Source organism: Rhipicephalus microplus, chromosome 5 (genome assembly GCF_043290135.1).
Source record: "Rhipicephalus microplus isolate Deutch F79 chromosome 5, USDA_Rmic, whole genome shotgun sequence".
NCBI lineage: Eukaryota > Metazoa > Arthropoda > Arachnida > Ixodida > Ixodidae > Rhipicephalus > Rhipicephalus microplus.
This window is the reverse complement of record NC_134704.1, coordinates 131711731-131724961: the sequence shown is the minus strand read 5'-3', so window position 1 is coordinate 131724961 and position 13231 is coordinate 131711731. Positions and strand designations below refer to the sequence as shown.

The window sequence follows — 13231 nt, the reverse complement described above, 5'->3', positions numbered from 1 at the left end:
AAAGCCAACGAACTGTGTTGATCGTCATGATAATCTCCATTGCGTATGGGCAGGACCGGAGATGCTGGATAACGAAAACTCAAGCACCTAAGTAATACATTTATACGCGTAGTCTGGCTCCGGTTTGTGGAAAGCGTTGATACTGCATATCATGAAAACGAAAATTGTTCCTTTTGGTGTGCTTCCAAACGATATCGTTACTCCGTTAAGTGAATATTAGGGTGAGCTAATATTTCTTTTCTTATTTTATTTTTTACTCCCATATTAATGCTTTGGACGATATGGGTGCTTATTAAAATAAATGAGTAGATCCATGAACCAGTATATGCGAATAGTTTAGCAGTGATATGTTTCGACGGCTGAAAGAGGAAAACTGTCCAAGCGACTTTAAGGCACCATAATTCATTCAGAAAGTGCCCAGTCCTTTAAGGGCGCGATCAAACATTCATTCATGTTTTTAATTTTTCTACTTTTACTAGTGTTAATTACGATGTATCATGTTACCGAGGCAAGTGTGTTATATAAAGGTGCTCAGAGGGCTGCAGCAGCAGCATATTTTCAATCAGCGTATGAGGAAGACGTATTGTACAAAGAGGACATTTCGTAACCCAATACTTTATTCAGTACACTGTGTAGTAACGTTGTCCTTGGGATTTCTGAAACATGCCGACGTGTCGGGGAAGCCACAGTGACCTTGCGATACCCAGTGGCAGAGGAAGCTCTTTGTCGAAGCACGTACGAAGCAAGCGGGAACACATTTTCAAGGAGAAGCCAGTGGAAACACCGAGCTCCCAATGAAGGTTCTTTCAGTCATTTTTTGCTCTTCTCCGGCTTCTTTCGTAATGCGCGAAGCCCGAACGATGCAGAAGTAGAAGATAAGAAAAGGCGAAGAAAGGTTGAGTAGTGCCGGGCCTACACTATCACGTTATCAGTTCAGAGTTCACACCTAATTGTTGCCCTGCCTATATGAACTACTTTCACTGCTTCTTGATGTTTGAGTCATGGTGTTGCGGCTCTACGCCTTTAGGGTTCGACAAAGACAGAGTAAATATGATGACAAGAAGAAGAGAACATCGTGGCAAAAGAATCTTGGCAACGGAGTATGTTGCGAGTGCTTGCAGGAGTATATTTGCATACTCTTCGGGTACATTAGATGCACGAAATCCTCTTTAGTAGAAAAAAGCGTACACAAACATGGACTATGCTTGAGCTTAACCTTCAATAGCAGAATGCGACAGCGTAATCGGGCCCCGTGCACACCGCAGCCTGAACTGCTATCCTAACTTCAGTGCTTTCTGAATGCTTGAACCATGCCCTAAGGTAGTGAACATCTGTCTGCGTGTAATTGGCCCATTAAAACTATCCCAGAATGCCTACTGCGAGCATAGTTGTTAAGTGCCCCCTACGCCTTAGCTCTTCCTTTAAAAAAGTCAAGGAGGACCCACTGCACGTGCCTAAGGCAACAGGCAAACGTACGCAGGTGCTCACTCGGTTAATTCTTGTGCATATAATGATGATAAATATGTCTGAGCCCTTCCAAATGAGTGGGTCTTTGATACGGCTACTCGTAGCACAACTGACAAGTTTTGACGCCCTAGTGCGTTTCTACGCTTCGGCCATGCAATATTACATGCGTTAAGCAGACTCCTTCCAGCACATGAATTTCATACATAGTGTTCTTTTACGAAGAAGTTTCAAGAACTAGTGTGACGCTGTGGTAGAACATCTGCTTGCCACGCAGACGGCCTGGGTTTAGTTCTTACTTGAATACAAAGCTTTTCATTGTTCGTTTTAATTGTATCTCTCTTCATTTTCTTTGATCCCAAGTAACGACACCAAAGCTGACACCAGAGTTTCTGCAAAACAAGCTCTTCAAAGCTATCGCGTTGAAGGAGCGAGTGTACGGGAAAAAATTCCGGAGGAGTGTTACCCGACAGTGACGAGAAGGGCCACCTCTAGGCGTCATAGTTACGGTTGACACACTGCCCATAAGGTCATGCTTGTCATACCTCTTCAAAGAGTGTCTACGGCTAACATAAAACTAAAATTGGCTGGAATCAGTCAAATGTAAATTAGTATACTAAGAAATATTAGCACATTTTCTGTATAAGGAGAGGGTGCACTTTTGTAGTTCTACACGCATGTGGCTGCATTCTCGTTTCTCTCGTTTCTCTCGTTTTTAATCGCTGTGTTTACACGCGATTCGCAATCATCTGTCGTGTGAGATTTACGTCAAGAAAATGCTTATTTTTGGCGCTTCTCGTAGCTCATGTCCGATTCCTAAGCTCATTGTTCTTAACCTGATTATAAAGAAAAAAAAAACAGAAAAGCGATCTTGCCGCTTTCATTTCGAAATTCTAAACCAGCGAGAGCGCACCGTGAAATTATTTGGCCGCTGTTCTTTCTATGTGTGCTAATCCTGTGGAGCGACTTGCAGAATATACAGCCCGAATCGCATTAGAAAGTTTTTGTTTAGTGTCCGCAAGGCCGTACATGCGCAACGTGCTGCGTACGCCACGTCTGAGGCTGTGGCCTATAGCATAATTTTACCGTGCGCAACATCTGAAACATGTACTGCACCTGAGCATGAACAGGCTTGCCTTTGAGTGTTGCTTCACGCCACCTTGTGGAGAGGCAAAAAATTGTAATTAGCGATATTCATCGAAGCAAAACACAAGCCAGGGTGTGAGACATGGTGATCTTTCTTGAGGACCGTGTTTCTTTATAATATTGATAATAATGTTTTAGTTTTCATCATTAGCTTGATAGAGGACAGCTGCAGGTAAAAGCTGCTCTCTGAAAGAGACAGCTTGACAAAGCCCACAGCCACCTTTTAGCATGACAGCAGTGGCAAACAGTCAGCAATGTGAACTCAGCAACAACATCCAAAAATAAATCAATGAATAAAAAATATGAAAATCCAGTCCAAATTCTAAAAGTAAAAATAGCAACCATAATAATATACTCCAACTGCAAAATATATTAAAAACTGAATATGTGTATATCGCGCAATCGAGTCTGTGTACAGTGTAAGAAATATATGCCAGCTTTCACAAATTTATTAAGTAACGTAGGAACCATGCAGGATAACTTATGTGTGGAGCAGTTTGTTTTCGAAGTTCTTTTTATTTTCCATGTTCCTTTAATTCGTATTTCAAACATGTAATATTTGGCTGCAGTTTTGAGAGGTCGTACAAAAAATGTCGTCTTTCTTTCAATTCACGCCTGATTGCCAATGCTAACCTAAAATTGTAGAGACGATGCACGCGTAGTATTCCTGCCTGTTGAAACAATTCGCTTGTGTGACCATCATACGACAAGATTAAAATAGTTCTAATGTACTTCTTTTGCATCAGGTACAGTTTTTGCAAGTTCGTGTAAGTTGTAGTCCCCCCTACAAAGAAACAATAGGTAAGATGTGAATAGAATAGTGATTTATAAAGCAAGAGTTTTACCTTGTATGGTAGTTTTGCCACTGTGCACTAAACCCACTACGCGAGATAACTGACCCAGAACACTGTCAATGTCTTTGTTCCTAAGCATATGCTCGGAAATGTAACTCCAAGAATTTTTGTACTATTTACCAGCTCAATATAAGTATCGCCATATTTGAGATGTATGTTTTATTAACATCCAACGGTCGTAGTAATGGTTTGGGGTGTTGAGGCTTGGTGAACTAGCAGCATGACAGACAGATATGGCAAAGACGATTGCTGGCTTCTAATTTAACAATTATTGTTTGCTACAGACCTTTTCTAAGACAACAAAACAAAAAAAACCGACTGGGGTTGCTCAACGCTAAATACAAAAATGCCCCCATTGGTGGCGGCGTCTTCACGTGTCATTCTTCACGTCTTGATAGCTGCTTTCACAATGATGAGGGCACCGTGTCCGAGAAAAATCACCTGAGCTCCGTAGAACACCTACGTGCATCTACATGCACGCTAATTGCGTGACCACAACTAACCTTTACATTCTAATACTTGGAATATTTTTTCAGGCGATTATTCAGACATTTTTCGGTTACACACGCAGCAACCACCAATGTTCAAAGGGATCACACACACGACGTCCCGTACACAACCCACAAATTTGTCGCAATGCTTCCTGTCACCTTCTCGTTGCTGCTTCTTCGTAAATGATGTTGTTCAGTCGTCAAACATTGAGCTCCAGCTTAATAGTGATACCAATCCACTGAACCTGTTCACTTGTTGGCTTCAGGTTACTTACTGAAGTTCCAAATCCATCCAAATTCACACAGACTTCGTTCGCTGCCACGACCCCCGTAGTGTTGTCAGTCACCGCCATCTTGCCTGTTTTCGCTTCGGCTGCTCGAGGTCTTGCGAGAGCCACTACCAAGGTACCTTACGGCTGTAGCGCGCGCAACGTAACAGCCGAGATCTAGTGCACGCATCCCTCGCGTACGCAGACACACGCATCTCTCTTACGTGCAGCGCATGCGCAGCCGTGCTCCTCTCGGGTGATGCGTGAGCTTGACCATTGTGCGCGCTAAACTAAAATTATTTATTAACGCATACACGCACGCACATGTTCGTGCCTTTATTTGTTCATCGCGCCACGCCACTTTCGAACCTTATATATGTTTCAATAATTATATATGCTTCATATGCATGTGGAATATATGTTTCACGCCTGAAAGATATTGCGAATTTGCTACAGACTCTGGCATTTCTTTCAAATAATACGCTATAGACGCATGAGTTGAAGACTACTGCAGAACTCCGTAAAACTTCTCACACGCACAGTGTATCCTCAAGGATCGAAACGTGAAAATTTAGAGCTACACTTACTTTTACTTCCATCATCTACATAATATGTGACAAGGTGGGATTTTGAGTAGAACACATACGTGAGCGCCAATATGACCTCTAGTTGTATAGGTTGCAGCGACATGACGTGGTTATCGCGAACAATCGTTCATAACAGTAGTTCAACTGCGTTTGTACTGTGTGCATTCACGGTCAGTCAAATATTAATTTAACGTTAGTGCGAATATTTAAAAAAAATGTTTGACGGCCTTAGTTATCGCATGTCGCATTAAAGACAGAATCTTTTTCTTTTTGTACCACAGCCAGAAACGCACAGCTTTAACGTTAAAACGGCACCGTCAACTATAGATGCACAATTTTGCAAGCCGTGTTCCATGAAGTAGTAGGTAGCGGCTATTCAGAGTCCGCAATCGGTTCTGTATGACGCTCAACTAAAAAAAAATGCTCCGTACAAAGCTATTTTAAATAAAAATAAACGAGGTGCTTTTTTATTCTCCCACCCAACGGGACCTTACGTAGTGAAGTAAATTGCAGTCTGAGAGATGCAAGTTGCTTGCAGCAATACACGGCAACTCGCGAAACCATCTACAAAATATAGCAAGAGGCGGGACTGAGATTTTCTCTGTGCAAGTACATGATGCAGAAGATGCTGGTTCAGTACAGCAGATCCGCGCATAAACTTTTCAACTGGCCCCTGTATATACCACCTTTCCTGTACAATGAATTTGGAGTTCCATTTGCGAGCAAGTATTCTGCGACAAGAATTGCGAGAATCTGTAATCTGTACATACGCGGAGTCCCAAGTCATTACTACTGGCATTGTATCTTCTTTCACGCCGAAAAGCAGTCTGGTAAATAAAACCATGGGCGGAAAGAAGAGTTCACGAGTAAAGAAAACGCAGATGGCCTTACTTTTGTATTTTACTGCCCTTAGAACATAATATATTGTGCATGTACGTGCATTAAGTGTGCGCCGTTAGGCCGGTGTTGTGTATGAAATGAAGTAGTGGCTTGTGGAATGTGTTCTTATGTGTCCAACTGTCGTAACTGGTTGTGTCGCTCTAGCGAAAGTCAGCTTGCAGGAGGTGATCGGAACATTTCTACTGTAACCCTTGTTATGTCCGTAAAAGCTGGTATGCATCTTCTTGCATCACTGTAGTGGTACATATGGACACGCATCAACAACTGGTAAAAGCGATCAGTTTCATGATGATATAGCAGCCGGGATGTAAGAGTGACTCCTGCCTTATGCCTACTACTATTAGTACTTGTCAAAAAATTGGCGATGTTAAATTCTTTTTTAAACGCATTTGGTTCGCTGTCACTTGTTTGCGCAGTTCGTGCTATTGGTGCATGTGGTCTGGTGATGACGGTGCCAGGAAGAAGCTTGTCAACCATAGCGGGCAACATTTCCTGATTTACATAGAGTTTAGAAAATTATTTTTGGATATTTAGCTGATGAGCTAGCAATAAGTGCTATTGATTTGTTCTTAAGGCACAGGCATCCGGCTTTGAATGCAAAGGAATTATCAGCAAGCTGTAGACATTTTTATCTATCTATCTATCTATCTATCTGTCTATCTATCTATCTATGTTCAATTTGAGTAGTTGTGCGCAAATTGTAGGTATACCAGGCAAGCTGACTAGACTGACTCTTACTGCTTGTCTAGTGGTCTGACGTAACGTGAGCTTTAAGTTAACACCGCAGTCATCTGTTTTATCGAAGTGAACTGCAAGTTCGTTACGGATATATCTGGGGTTCAACACCCCGAAACCCCGGTATACATATGAGAGACTCTGCAGCGGAAGCTTCCGAAAATTTCGATCATCTGGCGTTCCTTCAACGAGCGCTGGTATCGCACAGTACAAGGGCTTGTATTTCGCTTCTATCGGAATGACAAAGGCTTGCGTACGACCACCGTGGCCAAACTTGAACCCTAAACCTTTCGGACAGCAGCTGAGTGCCCTAACCACTACACCACCAACCGTACGCTGCTTTGCAATTACGTTCCTGTCTTTAACAGTAGTTGTTGCCTATTAGGAGCTTGCGCCTTTTGCTGGGGGTAGTCTATCGTCGTTGCGCCAATTTGTACGCTATTGCTCGTATCTCCGCTAGCGGCGCATGCTGTGCTCTCCGTTACAGGAGCGCTGACTAGCTGGTGCAACACCGCTCAGGCGACGCTCGCTCCATTCTCGGCGCGTGCTCTAGTTTGGAAGGAGACCGCTAGGTGGCAGCGCTTATATATAGCGCTGCCACCTATATAGCGCTGCTGAAAAATTTTTATCCAGAAAGGCAAATTGAAATAGTCACTAAACAAATTGAGAAAGTAATCACGGAGGATAATAAGACAGTGTGGACATACACGAATCTAATTAGACTGTTTGAGGTAGAGTTTGCTAAGACACGTGACAAGTCACCCCGGAAAAGAAGACACATACCCAAAAGTTGGTGGGATGAGGAAGTTAAGAGAGCCATAGCAAAACGTCAGGAAGCCTCTAGGGAACACAGACATGCTAAGCAGTGGGGTGAACCGACAGATGATGTTGAAAGAAAATGGGATACCTTTCTAAGCTATAGAAGGGATGCATCACTTCTGATCAATGAAAAGATTAGAAGAAAGGGAGCTCAGTGGCTGGCAGAAGTACATAAAAAAGATAGAAAGACAGCTGCGAAATTTCGGAACCATCTAAACACCCTGAGAAATGAGACGAACTTAGAGCAGAGGTTTAAAACTACAGCCCAAGGTGCTAGGCTAGAAGGGGACGAAGCTATTGAATATATAAGAACAAGGGTGACAGAAAAACTTCAACAAAGAAGTGCTTTATGCACCACAATAGACAAGGACGAATCAAGTGGTGCAATGGCTCAATTTTCACAACGAGAGTGGGAAAGAGCTGAGAAAAGGGTTCCTAGTAGTACATACAGGCCCAGATGGCATTCCAATTATGCTGATAAAGACATTAGGTCCGAAGTCCAAGCAGGCTTTGAGAGAGGCAGTGAGCAAACTAATATTTGATGGTGAAGTTCCCGATGGATGGAAACTTAGCAGGATGAGCATGATCTATAAAGAAAAGGGAGACAAAGCTGACGTAAACAACTACCGTCCTATAACAGTGACATCAGTGGTCTACAGGCTGGCGATGCAGATTATAAAGGAAAGACTGCAGGCATGGATAGAGGATGCGAAGGTGCTGGGGGAACTGCAGAATGGGTTTCGGAAACACAGGAGGTTGGAAGACAATCTGTTCTCACTGACGCAGTGCATCGAAATAGCAGAAAAGGAACACAGGCCCCTGTGGCTAGCATTTTTGGATATCAAGGGAGCGTACGATAGCGTGGTTCAAGGGGAATCGTGGGGAATACTGGACACACTAGGCGTGGAACATGTAGTCACTAATCTTTTAAAGGATATCTATAAAGGTAACAAGGTAGTTATAAAGTGGGAAAAACAGGTATTCAAGCCTGCAGAGGTAATACGGGGGCTTAGGCAGGGGTGTCCCCTGTCACCCTTATTATTCAGGATGTACCTACAAGGATTAGAGGCCAAATTAGAGGGAAGTGAACTGGGCTTCAACCTCTCTTTAGTCAAACAATGAAAACTCATTTAACAGGCACCAGAAGCATTGATGTACGCAGATGATATAGTGCTAATGGCCAACAACAAGAAAAATTTGCAGAAATTGATCGACATCTGCGGTAATGAGGGAGATAGGTTAGATTTTAGATTCAGTAAGGAAAAATCAGCAGTCATGATTTTCAATGATAACGAAGGTAGTGAGCTTAGAATACAGGAGGTCGCGCTAGAGATAACAGATAAATACAAATATCTGGGCGTATGGATAAGCAATGGGACCGAGTACCTGAGGGGACACGAAATATAAGTGACGACTAAAGGTAACAGGAATGCAGCAGTGATGAAAAATAGGGCACTGTGGAATTACAATAGGTATGACGTTGTGAGAAGAATATGGAAAGGGGTCATTGTTCCTGGGCTGACGTTCGTCAATGTGGTCTTGTGCATGAGATCAGAAGTTCAAGCAAGATTAGAAATTAAGCAACGTGGAATAGGTAGACTTGCTTTAGGAGCTCATGGGAATACACCAAGTCAGGGAGTACAAGGTGATATGGGATGGACATCATTTGAGGGCAGGGAATCTAGCAGCAAGATAAGATTTGAGAAGCGATTGAGAGAAATGGGGGAAGAGCATTGGGTTAGGAAGCTTTTCAGCTACTTGTACATGAAGAATGTCGATACAAAATGGAGGAAGCGAACCAGGAAATTGACTGGTAAATACCTAGAAAACAGCAGGTGGCCAAACCAAAAAGAACTCTCTCTTAAGAAGAAAGTGAAGGAAGCGGAGACTGACATGTGGAGAATCGGCATAATTAAGAAGTCCGCGCTAGAGATCTATGGAACATTTAAGCAAGAAATTGCCAAGGAAAGGATCTATGATAATACTCGGGGTAGTTCTCTACTGTTTGAGGCCAGGACGGGAGTATTGCGAACGAAGACATATCAGGCCAAATATGAAGGGGTAGACACAGTATGCAGTTCGTGTGGAGAGGAAGAAGAAACTGCCGAACACTTGATAATGTTCTGTAAAGTGCTTCACCCTATAGTTCAGGATTTTGGCGCAGAGTTTTTCAAAGCACTGGGGTTTAGGGACAGGGAGGGCAAAATAGACTTAAAGCGGGTAGACTTAACTAGAAGGAGGTTATCTGATTGGTGGCTAAAGTCAAGGCACGAGTGAAAATTAAACCCTTCACTGCAAAGTACGAAACCTCAAACTCACTTTAAAAGAAATCTAGTTTTTGGCTCATTAAGTATTACGGCTTGGTGGCGCTATCCACCGCCCGATCTAAAGGGTACAGCCATATCCATCGATCTATCCATCCATCCATCCATCACTCTCAGCGTGCTTCCCAAGGAGGAAGGAAAGGTAGGAGAGGCCCTGACGTCACTCGTTGTGAAGCCGCGATGAAGCCGGATGTCAGCCACATTGACTGGGAAAATTCTCCTCTCTTGTTTACATCTGATTGTAAAGCAGAAGGCACGAGTCTCTCTCCGGCTCGAAAGCACGTGAGCTGCGCAGCGCACGTGTCGTGACGATCCGAAACTAGTGGAACGCGGCTCCCCACTCTGGGCCAGCGCGACACCTTCGGCGAAATAATTTTGTCCGAGTAACAGCGAGTAACAGCTCACCGACAACGAAGCAAGTACAAGAGAACGCACGCTAGATGCACTGACAACGGAGAGTGTTTTCACGTTATTAATTGAGCAACTGTACAGACAACACGATGGGTCGTGCGCCTTCTACGGTTGCATTTCGCCACGCGGCCGACGCAGCGTCCGGCCACTGTGTCCGTATTCCGCGTGAAACTCACCGGCGTTAGCGTTCTGCGACCGTGGTGACTTTGAGCACGGTGCAAGTGACACTTTAACGTGGTTGCTGTTACGTTGAGATTACATGCAATGTTGGGGGAGAGTATCCGAAGCGGAACAGAAAAGGTGTTTTAATACCCACGTTCGAGTTGCTACTGTCCACGCACAACACAAAACTACGTATGTGCACATGGTCCCCATTGCGTCTTGCTGGGCTCAACAGCGTCGTTCGTTGTCACAAGCAAGAGCACTGCCCAACCGTCACTGACCTGCAAGGCGTTAGTCGTCGTTCCGCTTCGTCATGAGCCCAACGCAATTTTGCTGAACACTAATTGCTTCATCCGCGTCATCCGCCGCACGACACATGGAAGTGCACTCGTTTTACGCACTGTTGAAACAGCGTGATGGACAAAAGGATTTGTAAACGTTGCTAAGAGTACAGTAACTGCTAGGAGAACACTGCGTAACTAATAACACGGCGCAGAGCGCGGATATTTTCCGCCACGACTCTGCACGAGGGCTGGGGAGGCACACATGCCGCCGCCAGCCGCGGCCGCTCACTGATAAACCAGCTGCACTGCGCAACACGTAACCATAACAACGCCGTCATTGTGCCCAGTGAATGTGGCCGCCATGATGTCATTTCCTCCACACTTTTCACGAAGTGCGCCGGCTGGGCATGCCCTCTCCTACCGTTGCTTCCTCCGTGGTGCTTCCTTTCTCTTACGCCGGACAATCACTCAACAAATTTTATTATTTCTCTCCCCCCCTTTTTTGCTTTTTTTACATTGCGCCAAATTAATTTCACAGTCAAAACACAGTAATCATATTCCCCTAGTCTAGAAAATCTATAGGTATTGACTTGCATTAACCACCGGCTTCTTGGCCAATCACCCTTAGTGGGTGAGAGCCACAAACGAAAGGAACAAGCAAGCAAGCAAACAGTCACTCAGTGCGCGTCGATACTGCTACCCACTATGAACACCGCGGAAGCCAAGGTGGCAGTGCGGCGGGCTCGCAATGCTTCTGCAGCGCGGGCTTGCCGTCAGGCAACCTTCTCGAACTTTCCACTACATTCTAGAATTGAAGATGCTTTGGCTTTTTACTTAACGGATCACAAAGCTATTATACTAAAAAGCAAACGTGCCTCTGAGCTTCTGTAATCCGTAAATTACCTCTTCAACAAAATGTCTATACTGTATCAGTTATGTAAACAATAAACATGGTGTAAATAACGTGTATATACAAACACACTCCAGAAGCTCTCGTTCCCCGTCTTTATATGATGATGATTGAGTATACGTATAGAGAATTCCTCTTTTACTGGATTTAACCTACGGATCAAGCTCCTTCATCACCATTTACTTCGTGGATATGCGGGAATTTTTTTCCTCCTGTGTCGAGGAACACTTCATTGTTGTTTTCTGAGTCATCGCAGTGCTTGCGCAATGTTTATTAGTTTTTCATAAAAACGAATAGGCAATTCTTTATCGACTTTATTAGACATGAATTCCCTATATAGTTGAACAGCGCAGTTGTCCAACTAGAGGGTTGGAGCTTAATCGTTCGCAGAAACTCAAGTTGTCTAGCAAGCATTTCGCACCGCTGCGCCCATCCCTGAGTTCACCATATTGTAGGAAAAAAAGGGGCGAGAAAAGAAGTGAAGAAAAGGAGAAATATAAATACGTAAAACAAATTTAGTATTCGTCAGACGGGATTCGAACCCCATTCCCTTTGGTCTGAAGGCGATTGTTGTGAAGGCTGTGCAAGCCCGCTAGCAGAACAAGCACTGATGGGAACCAGATGACAGCGTTGCTATAATGGTTAAGAGAACGAGCAAGCGCTGAAGAGGAAGACGAGAAATGATACAAAGAGGAGAACGAGAGAGAAACAAATAAAGAGAAATGAAACACAAAGAAGATAATCGAAGGAAATGGAGGGAAAAATAACTCAAACGAAAAGAGAGGAAATGAAAGTGCAGCATTGCCAAGTATAGTATGGTAGAGCAAGAGTATGAGAAAGATAGATGAGGTTGAGGAGTGGGAGTGTATAAGGCGTCAAGCATGCGGAACCACTTCAGCTCATAAGTGCAATGAGCGTCGTTGTCCCGCTAACCTAATGATGTCAAGATGCACGTGTCTGCTGCTCCCACTTTACTTCTAAAGTGACAACTGCCTTGCCCGAGTTTACACATACTGGTGATTATTCCCGCATAATTTTTGTTTAAAAATAAAATGAAAACAGCTGGTACCGTGGTAACAAGTAGATCTAATGCCAGTCCCTACGCAAAGAACAATCCGCACACTTCTCTGTTCCCCATGGTGTTATTGCTAAACCCGTCGTGTGGGCTTCGCTCGCCAACAACGGCTACCTGTTCAACGACATGAGGAGGCAAATCAATGGATAGAAAAGTGTGTAACTGTGATCGTTTGCATCTGCCTTGAACCACAGTCCATGGCTTAATCGGAGGGGCGAATGATTTCATTATGCTGTGTTATAACTCCTCACCAAATTTCAAAAACTGTTTCAGGGTCTCTTTAAAGAGGCGATCGTAAGAGCGCCTATGCGTTGGCGGCCAGATAAATGTAAACAAAGAAACAGTTCAAGTGCTTTTAGTTCGCTAAACGTTCGCAAGAGGTGACTTAGAAATAACTGTATTTTGGCCCTTCGTTTTATCAAGTCCTGGGAGGAATACACGTGAACACATACCTGAAAGAATGCCTTGGTTGATCCAGACAACAAACAGCCGTAGTCGATGCTGGTCTGCTTGGCTAGATCGTTGGCATTTTCGATGGGTGACGTCATTCGCTGTGCCGTCAGAAAAGCAGCCAGATTTGCGGTGTACGAAGAAATCATGATGAGCGTAAAGAACCACCAGATGCTGGCAATGATACGGGTTGACACAGCGCTGCAATAAAGATGAAAATACGCTGTTCAGTTTTGGCATGTCGAAAAAAAAAGACCTCAAGTAACTAACTGAATCTGTACTTACGGGATAGTTTTTGAGCCATGGCTCATTCAACAGTATTATTAACACACATAAAAAATTGGTAAATT

At 43.9% G+C, this 13231-nt stretch overlaps 1 protein-coding gene across 1 annotated transcript in view; it reads right to left on the bottom strand.

Annotated features, from left to right (window-relative positions):
- Positions 1-13231, bottom strand: part of LOC119174229 (glutamate receptor ionotropic, kainate 2) — a 269581-nt gene that overhangs the window by 32382 nt on the left and 223968 nt on the right. Inside the window, exon 12 of the mRNA XM_075895948.1 lies at positions 12884-13082. Within this exon, the coding sequence (XP_075752063.1) occupies positions 12884-13082 (199 nt within the window). The remainder of the gene's footprint in view (positions 1-12883; positions 13083-13231) is intronic.